The sequence below is a fragment of the Carlito syrichta genome, unplaced genomic scaffold (genome assembly GCF_000164805.1).
Source record: "Carlito syrichta isolate Samal-C Ts95f unplaced genomic scaffold, Tarsius_syrichta-2.0.1 Scaffold306837, whole genome shotgun sequence".
NCBI lineage: Eukaryota > Metazoa > Chordata > Mammalia > Primates > Tarsiidae > Carlito > Carlito syrichta.
The window spans coordinates 268,074-281,394 of NW_007250933.1; the positions used below are offsets into that span (position 1 = coordinate 268,074).

At 53.8% G+C, this 13,321-nt stretch overlaps 2 protein-coding genes across 5 annotated transcripts; one reads left to right on the forward strand and one right to left on the reverse strand.

Annotated features, from left to right (window-relative positions):
• APH1A (aph-1 homolog A, gamma-secretase subunit) lies at positions 1-3,609 on the forward strand. Of its 4 annotated transcripts, none has more exons than XM_008063433.1 (7): positions 1-326; positions 895-1,065; positions 1,238-1,311; positions 1,548-1,670; positions 1,824-1,951; positions 2,364-2,487; positions 2,824-3,609. In XM_008063433.1, the coding sequence occupies exons 1-7, from the start codon at positions 214-216 to the stop codon at positions 2,886-2,888; spliced, it is 798 nt and encodes a 265-aa protein (XP_008061624.1). In that variant the 5' UTR covers positions 1-213; the 3' UTR covers positions 2,889-3,609. The 4 variants fall into 4 exon arrangements, with proteins under 4 accessions (XP_008061624.1, XP_008061626.1, XP_008061625.1 ...); XM_021715210.1 differs by having other exon boundaries at positions 7-326; positions 1,031-1,065; XM_008063435.2 differs by lacking the exon at positions 1,238-1,311 and having other exon boundaries at positions 1,031-1,065.
• Positions 3,541-10,411, reverse strand: CA14 (carbonic anhydrase 14). The gene is made up of 11 exons (XM_008063432.2): positions 10,012-10,411; positions 8,059-8,079; positions 7,032-7,211; positions 6,343-6,485; positions 6,039-6,134; positions 5,795-5,861; positions 5,474-5,631; positions 4,939-5,059; positions 4,703-4,723; positions 4,507-4,591; positions 3,541-4,392 (listed from the first exon to the last, which is right to left on the reverse strand). Exons 1-11 carry the CDS (start codon positions 10,061-10,063, stop codon positions 4,326-4,328), a joined length of 1,011 nt encoding a protein of 336 aa, XP_008061623.1. The 5' UTR covers positions 10,064-10,411; the 3' UTR covers positions 3,541-4,325.
• Positions 10,412-13,321: the final 2,910 nt, after the last annotated feature.

The following is a 13,321-nucleotide window of genomic DNA, read 5'->3' on the forward strand; positions in this document are numbered from 1 at the left end:
TTTGTCCCCTCCTCGGCTTCCGTAGAGGAAGTCGCGCGGACCTTCATCTGGGGCTTCGGTGCCCCCCCTTCCCCTCCCCCGGGGTCCGGGGGTGACATTGCACCGCGCCCCTCGTGGGGTCGCGTTGCCACCCCACGCGGACTTCCCAGCTGACGCGCTCCTCCCATTCGCCTCTCTGGCTCAGGCCTCCACCCCGCCCCCAGCTGCCCAGCCATGGGGGCTGCGGTGTTTTTCGGATGCACTTTCGTCGCGTTCGGCCCGGCCTTCGCGCTTTTCCTGATCACTGTGGCTGGGGACCCGCTTCGCGTTATCATCCTGGTCGCGGGGTGAGTAGGGGTCGGGGAGACCCGGGAGAGCGTCGAAAATCGAGATGCGGAAGGGGCTGGGAGATCTGGGGCGAGCCTGGGAACCTGAATTGGGGGGATAAGTGGGAGGTGAAGGGTGGACGGGGGTGAGGGGTGGGGTCTGGGTGATTTGCCCTTTCCCGCAGTTGGTTTCCGCCTTCCAGGGATCTCACAGATTCCTCCTATATTTCTCCCCGCGACGTCAGAGGAGGCCCAAGGCCGGGACTCGGGAAGGGACTGTGCTGACCTCGGCCGGCCGAGTCAGGTGCCTTAAGGGAGGATCCGGGGATGGATACCTCGCCCTTCCGTGCTCGCACCCTCTGGCTCTCATCGCTCTGAAGACTCTTTAATCAGATTTCTTCCCCTTCCCCAGCGTCCGGATTTCTACAGATGAGTGCCTTGTTGGAGACACCTACCCTATCTGGTCCCTGTCTCCATAACCAACCGGAAGTCTAACTTCCACTTTTCATGCAGCCTTGGCTGGTTCCCCTCCTTGATTTCTCTGGCTGCCTCTACCATTGCCTGTCTCATTGCCCTTGTCTTTTCTCAGGGCATTTTTCTGGCTGGTCTCCCTGCTCCTAGCCTCTGTGGTCTGGTTCATCTTGGTCCATGTGACCGACCGGTCAGATGCCCGGCTCCAGTATGGCCTCCTGATTTTTGGTGCTGCAGTCTCTGTCCTTCTACAGGAGGTGTTCCGCTTTGCCTACTACAAGCTGCTTAAGTAAGAAGATGGAGTGGGAGTGGTCTGGAGGGGAGAGGGGCAGAGGATTGCACTGTGGGAAGTGGGGCAGCCCCTGGGTGGCGATTTGGAAAAGGAAGCACTAAGGGAGGACATTAGAGGGAAAGGAACACCTGTGCCCTCCCTCATGTTTGCCCCACCCCACCCACCCCAGGAAGGCAGATGAGGGGTTAGCATCGCTGAGTGAGGACGGAAGATCACCCATCTCCATCCGCCAGATGGCCTATGGTGAGCCAAGGGAGAGGGGCTGGAGGAGGGCGTTGGACAGTGCCCCTCCCCTAGGGAAGTCTCTAAATATCCACATGTTCTAAGCGGCATCTTATTTTTCTTCATACCTAACTTCCAAAGAGAAGCGGTCTGGAGGGAGAGTAGGTGTGGAAAAATTGAGACTGGGAATGGGGAGGGGTCACTGATAAACAGGCTATGGCGATCACTTACATTGATGAGACCCTCCCTTCCCCCAGTTTCTGGTCTCTCCTTCGGTATCATCAGTGGTGTCTTCTCTGTTATCAATATTTTGGCCGATGCACTTGGGCCAGGTGTGGTTGGCATCCACGGAGACTCACCCTATTACTTCCTAACTTCAGGTAAGACCCACTTCCTATCTTGCTTTCATGCCCCATCCGTCCCTGGCCCTGATCTGATATATTGGCCTTCCCTGGGAGACTTCTGTGGTTCAGCATCTCAGGAGGCTGGGAGAAGATCAGGGATGTATCTCATCCCCATCTCCCTCCCTGCAGCCTTTCTGACAGCAGCCATTATCCTGCTCCATACCTTTTGGGGAGTTGTGTTCTTTGATGCCTGTGAGAGGAGACGGTACTGGGCTTTGGGCCTTGTGGTTGGGAGTCACCTACTGACATCAGGACTGGTGAGTTGGAGACAGGGGGCCTGAGTAAGGGAGAAAAGCATTTGATGGTGAGTGGGATGCGGGAGGGAAAGCATATCCTTACTTCACATTTTAAACGTACCTGGGGAGGACGTGGGAATGTAAGTCGTGAGGTCTTTTGCCTCAGCATCAGCGTACCACCTGTGCTGGGGAGGTGTTTGAATGGATTAGTCAGCTGTAATGCAGAGGGCTGAGGTGAGCAGAAGTGGCAGGAACCTCTGAGGGAGCTGAACATCAAAAGTTCAGCTTTTTCTTACCCACAAGCTGCTGCTGCTCTCAAGGGAAAGGCTGGGGAATTTGAGAGAGATATCTGGAGGAGGTTGGAATCACAAAGAGAATCAGGGGGTTAATTGGAAGAATCTCACTTTTTTCCTCCTCTTCCCCTCAATCCCAGACGTTCCTGAACCCTTGGTATGAGGCCAGCCTTCTACCCATCTATGCAGTCACTGTTTCCATGGGGCTCTGGGCTTTCATCACAGCTGGAGGGTCCCTCCGAAGTATCCAGCGCAGCCTCTCGTGTAAGGACTGACTACCTGGACTGATCGCCTGACAGATCCCACCTGCCTGTTCACTGCCCATGACTGAGCCCAGCCCCCACCCGGGTCCATTGCCCACTCTCTGTTTCTTTCTCGTCGGTCTACCCCACCACCTTCAGGGTTTTGCTTTGTCCGTGTGTGGCCTCTAGTCTCTGAGCTTTACCAGGAGCAGCCTGGGTTCAGCCAGTCAGTGACTGGTGGGTTTGAATCTGCACTTATCCCCCCCCCACCTGGGGACCCCCTTGTTGTCCAGGACTCCCCATGTGTCAGTGCTCTGCTCTCACCCTGCCCAAGACTCACCCCCCTTCCCCTCTGCAGGCCGACGGCAGGAGGACAGTCGGGTGATGGTGTATTCTGCCCTGCGCATCCCACCCGAGGACTGAGGGAACCTGGGGGGGACCCCTGGGCCTGGGGTACCCTCCTGATCTCCTCGCCCTGTATTTCTTCATCTCCAGTTCTGGACAGTGCAGGTTGCCAAGAAAAGGGACCTAGTTTAGCCATTGCCCTGGAGATGAATTAATGGAGGCTCAAGGGTAGACAAGCTCTGAGTGGTCCAGTTCCCCCTCCCCAGACTGGACATCTTGGTCTTTTTCTCAGGTCTGAGGGGAACCATTTTTGGTGTGATAAAGACCCCAAACTGCCTTTTCTCTTTTGAGTGGGGGGCGGGAGGAGGTGTGGTGGAACTCTTCTAACCTCCTTGGGCTACATTTTCTCTCCTCGAATTGCTCCTTGTGGCTGGGCTCATTTCTGACCCTTTCCCCTTGGTTCCAGGCCCTGGGGGAAAGGAAGGAAGTGCATGTTTGGGAACTGGCATTGCTGGAACTAATGGTGTCACCCTCCTTGACCACCAGCATCCCTCCTCTCCCCAAGGCGAAGCGGAGGGTGCTGTGGTGAGCTGGCCCACTCCAGAGCTGCAGTGCCCTGGAGGAACCAGACTGCCAGGACATCGTAGGGAAGGAGGGCAGATTTTTTGTAGTTTTTAATTGGGCTGTGGGAGGGGTGGGGAGGTTTTCTATAAACTGTATCATTTTCTGCTGAGGGTGGGGTATTCCATCCTTTTAATCAAGGTGATTGTGATTTTGACTAATAAAAAGGACTTTGTAATTGTGGGGAACTTGGCTTTTCAGGGAGGGGATAACATGTGAACTGAGATTTCTGCCCTCTCACGTCTCTCGTTCAGCCTCTTTCCTAACCTGGCAGCCACTGACCTCCAAGCATAGCTTTAGTGCAAGGGCAGAAATGTGGGCTGGTGGTTTAACATGTCAGAACTTTGGGTTAAGTATTTTTCTTCCAGAAGGGAATCTTCCAGGGGTGGATGGAAGGAGTTGATCACCCTTGCTTCTTTTTCCTGTCCTGTGCCATCTCTCCTCCCTGAGGGATTGAGGAACTTGGCCACCCTCGAGAGTCCCGAAGTATAGGTCAGAATTAAAATCAGAAACTTTAATTTCCAAATATACCGAGCAAAAAATATATATGTAACCTCAACAGCAACTCTTGGATCCTGCAGTCTATCGAGGGAAAGTGGCATAGAGCTGAGGGAATGGGGACTTGGGATGCATCTTGAACTTCCCCTGTGACTCAACAGTTTGTTCCCTGCAGTAACAACACAGGGACCTCCTGCTTCTCCACGTTTTGAGAAGCTCTTCTTCCTTGAACAAGGACCTGGGTCCATACCTCTCTGCAGGGGATGTCCCGAGGAAGGAGGGTTGTCTGTTTACTACTCCTATGGTATTTTCTGGCCAGTCCCTGCACCCCATCTTAGAGGCTTTCCGATAGGCATGAGGGGAAGGCATCCACATTCACCGTCTCTGAGAGGGAGCTTAGGCCTCAGTGGCGGCTCGTGCTGAGGTGAAGACCACACTCTTCCGGTTTTCCAGCCTCTTCTTCCTGGGTCATGGGAATGACCAGTGTCCCAAGTGAAGCAGATGAAAGGTGAGATAGGAGAATATTTTTTTTTTTAACAGAGAAGAAGGTCTGGAAGAATGGAAAGCAGGACCTCACCGAATTTTTCTGGCGATGAAATAGACAGCCAGCAGAAGGCAGAGACAGCCAACCAGGATTCCCACACCTAGACTCAGCATTTCACCTGGGGGAGATAAAGAGGGATGGTGTCAGCCTAGGACTGTGTAGATGCTGAACTTTTCCCCACTCGCTGAGGGCACCCCCCCACCCCCAATACCTGGTAGGGCCGTCTTACCTGTGGTGTACAAGGGTCCTGCTGTAAGGCAAGAAAATTTGTTAGTAGGACTTCAGATTAGCATCCCAGCTGGGGGCAGGACTCTGCAACTATGCCTGGGGGTAAAGGGTGGTTCCCAGTCCAGCAAGTCCTGGAAACCCCTTTCCATCTTAGCCCTTTCCTTCTCATGGGCTCCCTAGTTCCTGCCATTGAGTCTCCCAGTTTCCCACCTCCTCTTCTGAACCCTGCACAGTCACCTTGGATGAAGGAAGCCAAGACTGCTCGCTGATTGAGAGGTTGAGGGGCTCGGTAGTTCTGCACCAGCAGCTCAGAGGACTCCTCTTCTGTGGAGAACAACGTCTCTTGGAGTGTTTCCAGCTGAGGAGTAGACAATGGAAAAAGCGTCACTCTAGGGAGGGATAAAAGATCTGAAGTTAAAACTTGGCCAGGCGCAGTGGCTCGTCTGTAATCCCAGCACTTTGGGAGGCCGAGGCAAAAGGATTGCCTGATCCCAGGGGTTTGAGACCATCCTGGGCAACTTGGCAAGACCCTGTCTCTACAATAAATCAAAAAATAAGCTGGGTGTGGTAGCGCACGCCTGTAGTTCTGGCTACTTGGAAGGCTGAGGCGGAAGGATCACCTGAGCCCAGTGGGTCGATGCTGGGGTGACCGTGAGCATGCCTTGCACTCCAGCCTGGGCAACAGAGTGAGACTCTGACTCAAAAAAAAAAAGCCCCCAGAAACAAAAAAACCAAAATTCTGTCTCTCTCACCTTACCTTTCCACCACTCACCTGCTCCATTGAAATCTGGGCCCTTCGAATGAAGACTGTCCAGAGGACACTCTGGTAGCAGGGGGGAGTCGTGAGCGAGCCATTGTATCGGAAGAACTGCCCCAGCTGTGGGGGGAGCAGCTCTCTCACGTTGAAGGGAGGCACTGAGGTCTTCTGATCTGGGGAGAACAGACCAGTACTTGCTTACCTAGACAGGGCTCCTGGAAGCAAAGCTCCTTGGCCCCAACTCCTGGCCTCATCCCAAGGCTTCTGAGGTAAATTTTTGGAAGTTTCTCTAAAGTCTAATCTCACTTCCTCCTACTATAGCTTTTTAGGGCTCACCTTTATGCCTGATTTCATGCAAGTGACTCAGAATTTGTTCATAAGCTATATTCTTAGTCTCACCCACCTGGAAGGGGAGGAAAGGGAGAGAGTTTGGAATGAGTCTGTGTTTGGAGGAAGACATTCGTGCATAGAATAAACAGGGTGGGTTGCTGCCTGCCTTGGGAGAGAGGCCAGCAACAGGATGGATCTGAAGAATGCAGAGGAAGCAGAGTGAGGCCTGGGAAGGTTGGGGGGTACTGACCTCAATCAGGATGCCCAGGACAGCCAGGCCCTGAGGCTTCCGGGCAGCCTCACTCAAGCTGTCGTAGGAATCAGAGTCATAGTGTACGATATGGAGCTGAGGGAAGGAAGAGGGACGTGCATCGTTCCATGTTTCCCCACCCCCTTCAGGGCCTTGACCCTAGCTGCCCACCTCCACCCCCCGCAACGCCACCAGCATCCACTAAGTCTGTCCCGCAAAGGTTGGCCTTATCCCCAACATGACTTCCCAGTGTCCAGCCATCCCTGTCACTGCGTCCTAGTTCAAACTCTTCATTCCCTAGTACCTCTGCAGCTGTGGCTTCACCATTGATCTGGTGCTCTGATCCCCCTGGGGATCCTTTCTGACCCCAGTGCAGGTGGAGCTGGGCAGCCACGTATTTTCCGGGAAGCCCACCCAGATGCAGAGTAGGGGGCAAAGAGAGTTGCACTGTGAGGAAAAGAGCAAGCGAAGATTGGTGAGATGTGGACGTGTTCCCACTCCTAGCTTGCCACCACTTCTGGGAGGTTTGGCCTCCCTCTTCGTTTGGGTTACAGCCAGCGCAGCCTTGGGCAGCCCTGGCCTCCACACTCCCCTCCCTAGGCACTTAGTACTGCTCCACCTCTTCCTAGCACCCAGTTCTTCCCACAGGCTGATGCTTTTGTAGCGACTCTCCCGTTTCCTCTGTGAAGAGCATGTCAGTGCTAGGACACGAACCTGCCCATTGAGCTAGATCACAGACATCTCAATTCCCACCTTGGCTGCAGGAGCCTGACCCCCATTCTTATATCTCCAGATCCACAGACCAAGCTTTCTGAGAAGTCACAAGTTAGGAGGATGACTTTTCCCAGTGCCCAGGTCCTCTTCCCCAGGACCAGCCATCCCTGTCATTGTGTCCTAGTCCAAACTCTTCATGACTTCTAAGATTTCCAAACGTTTCCCTGACTGCTAAGATTTGGGCTAGAAACGACGGCTCCTTGGAGCCCAGGCTTTTACCTGTGTGGCCGTTATTGTGTAGGTCCAACGGCTCAGTGCCAGGTTGGTCATATCCATGGGGCTGCAGAGCAGGCAACTCAGGGTCAAATGTCACCCTGTCAGTCTGGATGTCGATGGGGGACTGGGCATTGCTTCCACACTCAGGGTAAGAGGCTGGCCAGTGGTCCTGACCATGGGGGCCTGGTGAGAGTTACAAGGACATTGGCTACCCCTCGACGCTCCTCCCCCAGCAAGTCATACATCTGTGTGGAGGTAGCAATGTACTTCCTTCCACCCAGGCCAAAACCCCTGCTGTGCTGGGTGAGGTGATTCCCCAGGTGTGCTGACAAGTGGGGAGTGCTGGCTCTCTTACTTACCTGTAGTTTGAGGACAAGAAGCTGAATGAAGGGAAGAGGCAGTGAATAGCAAGTCTGAGTACCCAGACAGTGGATGGATGAGTAGGGATAGGCAGACGGGGAAGTAAAATGATTCTAGAGAGCTGAGGTCTCCTCGGGGCCCCCTTCAAGTGGTCTTGGGATTCAGGCATCCTGACTTTGTCATTCATTTCTTGCTCTCACACAGACCTTGCGTGAACTCTGGAGTTCAGTTAAGTCGTAAATCAGCAGCTCACAGGACTTGAGTTCCACCTCCCCAGGGTCACAAACCATCCTGCCAGTCTCTTCACCCTTGACCTCCAGCTGCATCCCAATTCCAGGTGCAGGTTGTGGGTAGGACCGGTTGGAATAGAGAGAGCCAGGAGACCTGGCAGCTAAGCTCAGAGTTCTCTTCCCCACCAGTTTCCAGCTCCCTCACTCCTACAAGGACTGACTAAGGACCTAACTGGCTGCCTGCCCAGTCAGATGGTGTGGGATTTGACAATGAGAACCAGATCTAGGTGCCATGGATGCGAAGCCCAAGGCATGGGGAGGCCCAGATCTGAGGAGCCGGGCTGGGTGCTAAAGGAAACCTCCCCACCGCACGTCTTCCTGCCAGGCGAGGAGGTCCCAGTGTGTATGGGGAGGCGGTAGGTCTCACACTCTGCTCTCACCTTCGTATGTCCAGTGTTGACCTGCAAGGCGTAATAGTTTGGGTTACAGCCAGTGCAGCCTCAGGCGGCCCTGGCCTCTGTGCTCCCCTCCCCTGAGCACTCAGTACTGCTCCACCTCGCTCTCTGCTCTGGCTCCTCCCTCGACTCCCGCACTTCCCAAAGGAAGCCCTGAAACTGGACACCTCTATGGAAAGGTCGGGGGGCCTATTTAAAATCACCAGCCAGGCTGTGCTTGTGCCTGCCGAGTAAAGGCGAGGAGGAGCGCGAAAGGGTAAAGCTCGAGACTAAAATTAACCTGGATCCAAATGTGCTGTTGGCCCAGCCTAACTTTTCTCTAACCTGTGTCAAGTCAATCTAACACTTAGAAGATGGGGGGGGCGGGTTTGGAGGAATGAGACTAGAAAGGGGAAAGGTTGTCTGTGTGTGTGCGCGCACACACGTGCACGTGTGCTCCTACGGGGAGAAGGGAGGTTGGAGGATTATTCCTTTGCTTTGAAGAGTTGCATGAGTCAAGGCACCGAGCTGTAAATTCATATTTAAATTCTTCCTGGTCCCAGTAGCTCTGGAGGAAACTCCCATCACCAGGAACCTCTGCTCCCTACATTCGCAGATGGTTAGGAAAGGGCCAGAGTCAGGACAGGGTCTACTCTAGATTGAGGGTGGTGGGTGGGCACAAGCAGCCATGGCCGGAACAGGATGAAAGTGAAGCATTGTGTGTAGACAAGAGAGCTGCCAGCCGGGTCACATGCCAGGCTCTCGTACAGTCCCGAATCTGGCTGGAAGGCTGAGGGTCGCCAGTCCGGCCCCTGCCCAGGGCCAGACTGCCTCAGGAAGAGAACTTTCATGTAGGTTTATGCCGCAATATTCAAATTACTAGAAACTCTGGAGAAAAGTCCTAAATCCCCTTCCTTTATTCCCTTATATTCCTCAAACTCATCAATGATCTCATCCTCCGTCTATTCTGCTGTCCAGTTCTCGGTTTATGCAACTGTGCAAAGCAGCCCAGGGAGGAGGGAGGCAGCCTCTCATTTACCAACTCTGTGGGACACTCCAACAACTTGGACCCCCTGGTTCTGTGAAGGCACCCGTCCGCTCCCACCAAATCCACAACACATTCATTCTATGTCTTTCCCTCACTTTCCCCTGTTTTTCTTTCTCCTTAGGTGAGTCTTGTGACTCTCTGTTGGCTCTCCTGCCCCCATAATTCTTCCAGCATTTCCCTTAAGCTCTGCACCCCCCATACCCTGTTCTTCAATCACAGACCTACTATCTCCTGGATGGATACTGTGCTAGGCCCAGGAAACAAAAAAGAAGTGTAGGGGTCCCTGGGGACACTCCTGGAGCACCTCGGCCTGTTCTCCCAGGAATCCCTCCTCATCTGGGAGCTCCTGAAAGTCCTTTGTGGGCTGTAATGTTTCCAGCAAATGTTGACGATTCCTGCTGCTGCTTTCAGGGGGAAACTGGGATCCATTGAACCACAAGGAGACCTTGACCATGAGGGCTCATGGATCCGTTGGAGATCAGGGTCTCAGTGGGGCTGAGGGTATCGCCCTCCCACCCCCACCAGCCCTCAGTCCTTTCATTCCAGGCCTCTATGACTCCAAATTGGAGGAGTTTGTAAATAAAAAACCCAGGAGGACAGCCTGGGACTAGGGCAGTGACAGAAAGAGCTCTGGACAAACTCTGTAGGCTGCAAAAAGACTCCAGCACTTCTGTGTGCACATACCCTGCCCCCCTGCTAGCTCTCCCCACCCCAATACCAGCAAGGCGGGAAAGGCAAAGGGAGAAGAAGGGAAGTGGTCTTGTCCACACTCCTTTCTCTCTTTTCCCCCACCCCTGAGCCTATTGTTCCAACCTCTAGCCGCCTTTTACACCTCTCCTCCCCGCATGAAGCCACATAGCGACTTGTGGACCTTAGCACAGATCGACACACAGACATCCAATTGTACCTACCCCCATCTGCAGCCAGGATCCAAATCACCTCTAGCAGGAGTGCGGAGAACATGGTATCCCAGGAGGGGGAACGGGGACTGGGAGTTTGGGGACCAGAGGACCAGAGGACTAGGGTAGGCAGAGAGAGAGAGAGAGAAAGAGAGAGAGAGAGAGAGAGAGAGAGAGAGAGAGAGAGGAGAGAGAGAGAGGAGTTCGTGGCGTTGAGTGTATTGATTTCTTTTCTCTTGCTGTCTCTGTGTCTCTGTGGGCTTCCAGGGGATCTGGCTTCCAGTGGGGTACCGTGGGCTTCAGGGTCTCCAGGACAGATCTCTGGCTGCCTCTCGCTCTTTCCTCTCTCTTTATCTCCCTCTGTAGTCTTCACTCCACTTGCTGGCCAGCGACTTCACAACTGCCTCCTGCTCTTAAGGTGGCTCTGGACGGGTGTGTGTGGGGAGGGGGGGCTGCCTGGGCTGCTGGCGAACAGCTCCTTAAATAGCCGATTAGGCATGCAGAATGGCCCGGCTCGCAGGAGCTGTGGAGGAGCCCCGGCCCCGCTCAGGAGCCCAGCTGGGGTGAGCTCTTCCTTCCTTTGCTAGTCACACACACGCTGCTCAGATGGGTGTCCCCTGGAGCAGGCGGGAGCAAGGGAAGGAGCTTTGGGTTCCAGTTCAGCCCCCTCAAGAGGACACTGTGTTTCCATTCCCCCACCTGGCTGAGCCTCCAAGGAGGAGCGGCGCCCTAGGTGGTAAGGGGCAGATCTGAGCTGCCCTGGCTTAGGAGGAGCCCAGAGTCAGGAGATATACAGCCAGGAGGAGTTGGGGGCTCTGGGTGCAGGTGAGGGCAGGGAAGTTGAGGACTAAAATCCGGGTTGTGGGAAATGAGGCGAGGCGAGCGAGGAGAACTTGTATGAAGCTATCTCGTCTCCTGCGCCTGTCACCACCCCCTTCCCACGGTAAGGCCTGGGTCCACGTGCCTTTGTGGCCTGGGGGGGGGTGGTTTTGTTTGCTGGATAAAGCCCATTTGTATGCTCAGCGGGGGAGGGGCTGGAGCAGCACCATGGAGAGACAGCGGCTCTGACTGCCAGACCCAGCCACCTCCCTCCCCGGGGAGCCCAGATCTAGGGCGGCTTTTGTCACTGAAGAGGACACTGACCTCTGGCAGAGAGGCCAAAGCTGGAGGAGAGAAGGAAAGACTGTAGTAATAATCACTACTACGACCATCAGAAAAAGGCGGACTCCTGAGAAAGAGAGGGGAGGGACCAGGGACCATGTGATCCAGATGGAAGAGGGGCCCAGGGTCTTCCCTCCTGCCCAACAAAGGGCTGGGGTAGGACATGTGGGACTGAGTGAAACCTGCCACCGGAGCTGGGCCAGCGGCGCATGGAGGCTGCGCGTCTCAGGAATGCGGGCTGGTGTCTGCTCCCCCACGGGACTGGAAATCCCGATCGGAATGTACATCCTAAATCCCTCATTAGAGAATGCAAAACCCACAGATCATTTCAAGTCAGACATTGAAGCCTTTATCCTCCATGCCCTTCACCAGAGTTGCCAGCCAGGAGGATGCGCCCATCGGAGCTCCCTCTGCCCTCCTTGCTCCTGCCGAGTGGCAATAAATAGCCAAACAAAGGGAGCAAAAGCTAAATCAGGGAGCAGGAAAAAAGCCAAATGCACGGGAACAATGCAAATGCTGGATCATCAGCCCCTGCGGAGACAGGCGCTCACCAAGCCTCTCTGTCCCCTGTGATTGATCTGCAAAGCCAAGCCATTCTGCAGATGTCATTTCCTTTTTTATTTTCTTATCGCCCTCTGAATTCTTTTCCCCCTACAGGAAAGTTTTATGTTTTGAGGTTCCCTCAAAGCTTCATCCATCCCATCTAAGGAGAATAAAAATACTTAAATTATAAATTAGACTTCCTGGGGGTCAGGGTAATTTATGCAAAGAAACAACAATAACAAAAAAAGAAAGCAGAGACAGCTTGGCATGGAAGGAAAAGTCCAGAACAGATCTGGGTAGAATGACCTTTGCCAGGACAGAGTTCCTGTGGAGCCAGAGCCGGGCTGAGATTCAGACTCCCCGGGCAGGTAGTATGTCTTGCCAGGCGCCACCTCCTGGCTCATCCATGAATTTTAAAATTTTAATCAGGAACGCTTCGTGTGGGATTTCTTCCGGGAAGTCTTTCACTGCTGGTGAGCTCTGGGATTTTGCCTACAGAATTGAACATTGTTCCCAAAGATGTCTTAGCCCCAAATCTCCACTTCCTCAATCCTGAGTGAGCAGCCTTCCCCTACACTCCCCCACCCCAGGCCCTTGTGCTTCCCAAATAGACAAAGGCCCTGGTTTCTAGAAGAGAGGGCAAGAGGAGGCAGGTGGTCCTCCAGGAACTCGACTTTATTTTGATCTTTGGCTTTACTGTGGGTATTTCTGTCGTTGCTTTCTAGCCATGCTTATTTGGAGTAGGTATCAAGGGGACTTTTACATCTAGGTTTAAAAAAAAAACGACCCAACCCCCTCTCCCCTTCTGTCTTAGTTTCTGTTCCAACTCTGGCACCTTTGTTTGAATTCTGACCTCTCCCTCTGAAGCCCTTTTCTCCCTCTGGGGTTGGCTAACACCCTTAAACCCAAACGACGCATTCCACTGCCTTCTGGCGCCATCTCCTGTCCCTGCAAATACACTGAAACTTTAACAAGTCAGAGAATCGGTGTCCAATTGTGGCGACTTTCCTTTTGTCTCTTCTTTTTTTTTTTTGAGTTGGAGTCTCACTCTGTCACCCGGACTGGAGTGCAGTGGCAGCTCCCGGCCACCGCAGCCTCGACCTGGTGGGCTCTGGCGATCCTTCCACCTCAGCCTTCCGAGTAACTGGAACTACAGGCGTGTGCTACCACGCCTGGCTAATTTTTGATTTATTGTAGAGATGAGGGTTCACCAAGTTGCTCAGGTGGGTCTCGAACCCGCGGGCTCAGGTAATCCACTCACCTCAGCCTCCCAAGGTGCGGGATTACAGGCTGAGCCCACCGAGCCCGGTTTGTTGTCTCTTCTTAAAAGGTCTTAAGCAAGATATTTAAACGCACTAGTCTAAAACGCACATTCTAGGAACCCACTAAGTGCTCTGAGTTTGTGTGATGGACTAAGTGAGAGTTCAATAAGGAAGGGAGGCAGACGAAAAGGAAACAAGAGTGGTCACACAGGAACACCAACAGTCCAGGTGGTAACTGCGGAGCAGAGGGAATCAGTGAGGATACAGAATTACATGCAAGCCGGGCTCGGTGGCTCAGCCTGTAATCCTGCGCCTCTGGGAGGCTGAGGTGAATGGATTGCCTGAGCCCGCGGGTT

What these genes read in the sequence shown, in the direction of transcription:
- APH1A (XM_008063433.1), top strand. Translation starts at nt 214, where the DNA reads ATGGGGGCTGCGGTGTTTTTCGGATGCACTTTCGTCGCGTTCGGCCCG. An exon ending in GCCTACTACAAGCTGCTTAA is followed by an intron (nt 1,066 to 1,237) that starts GTAAGAAGATGG and finishes CACCCACCCCAG; the next exon opens with GAAGGCAGATGAGGGGTTAG. An exon ending in CATCCGCCAGATGGCCTATG is followed by an intron (nt 1,312 to 1,547) that starts GTGAGCCAAGGG and finishes CCCTTCCCCCAG; the next exon opens with TTTCTGGTCTCTCCTTCGGT.
- CA14 (XM_008063432.2), bottom strand. Translation starts at nt 10,063, where the DNA reads ATGTTCTCCGCACTCCTGCTAGAGGTGATTTGGATCCTGGCTGCAGAT. An exon ending in GATCCTGGCTGCAGATGGGG is followed by an intron (nt 8,080 to 10,011) that starts GTAGGTACAATT and finishes TACGCCTTGCAG; the next exon opens with GTCAACACTGGACATACGAA. An exon ending in CCCAGATTTCAATGGAGCAG is followed by an intron (nt 5,060 to 5,473) that starts GTGAGTGGTGGA and finishes TCTACTCCTCAG; the next exon opens with CTGGAAACACTCCAAGAGAC.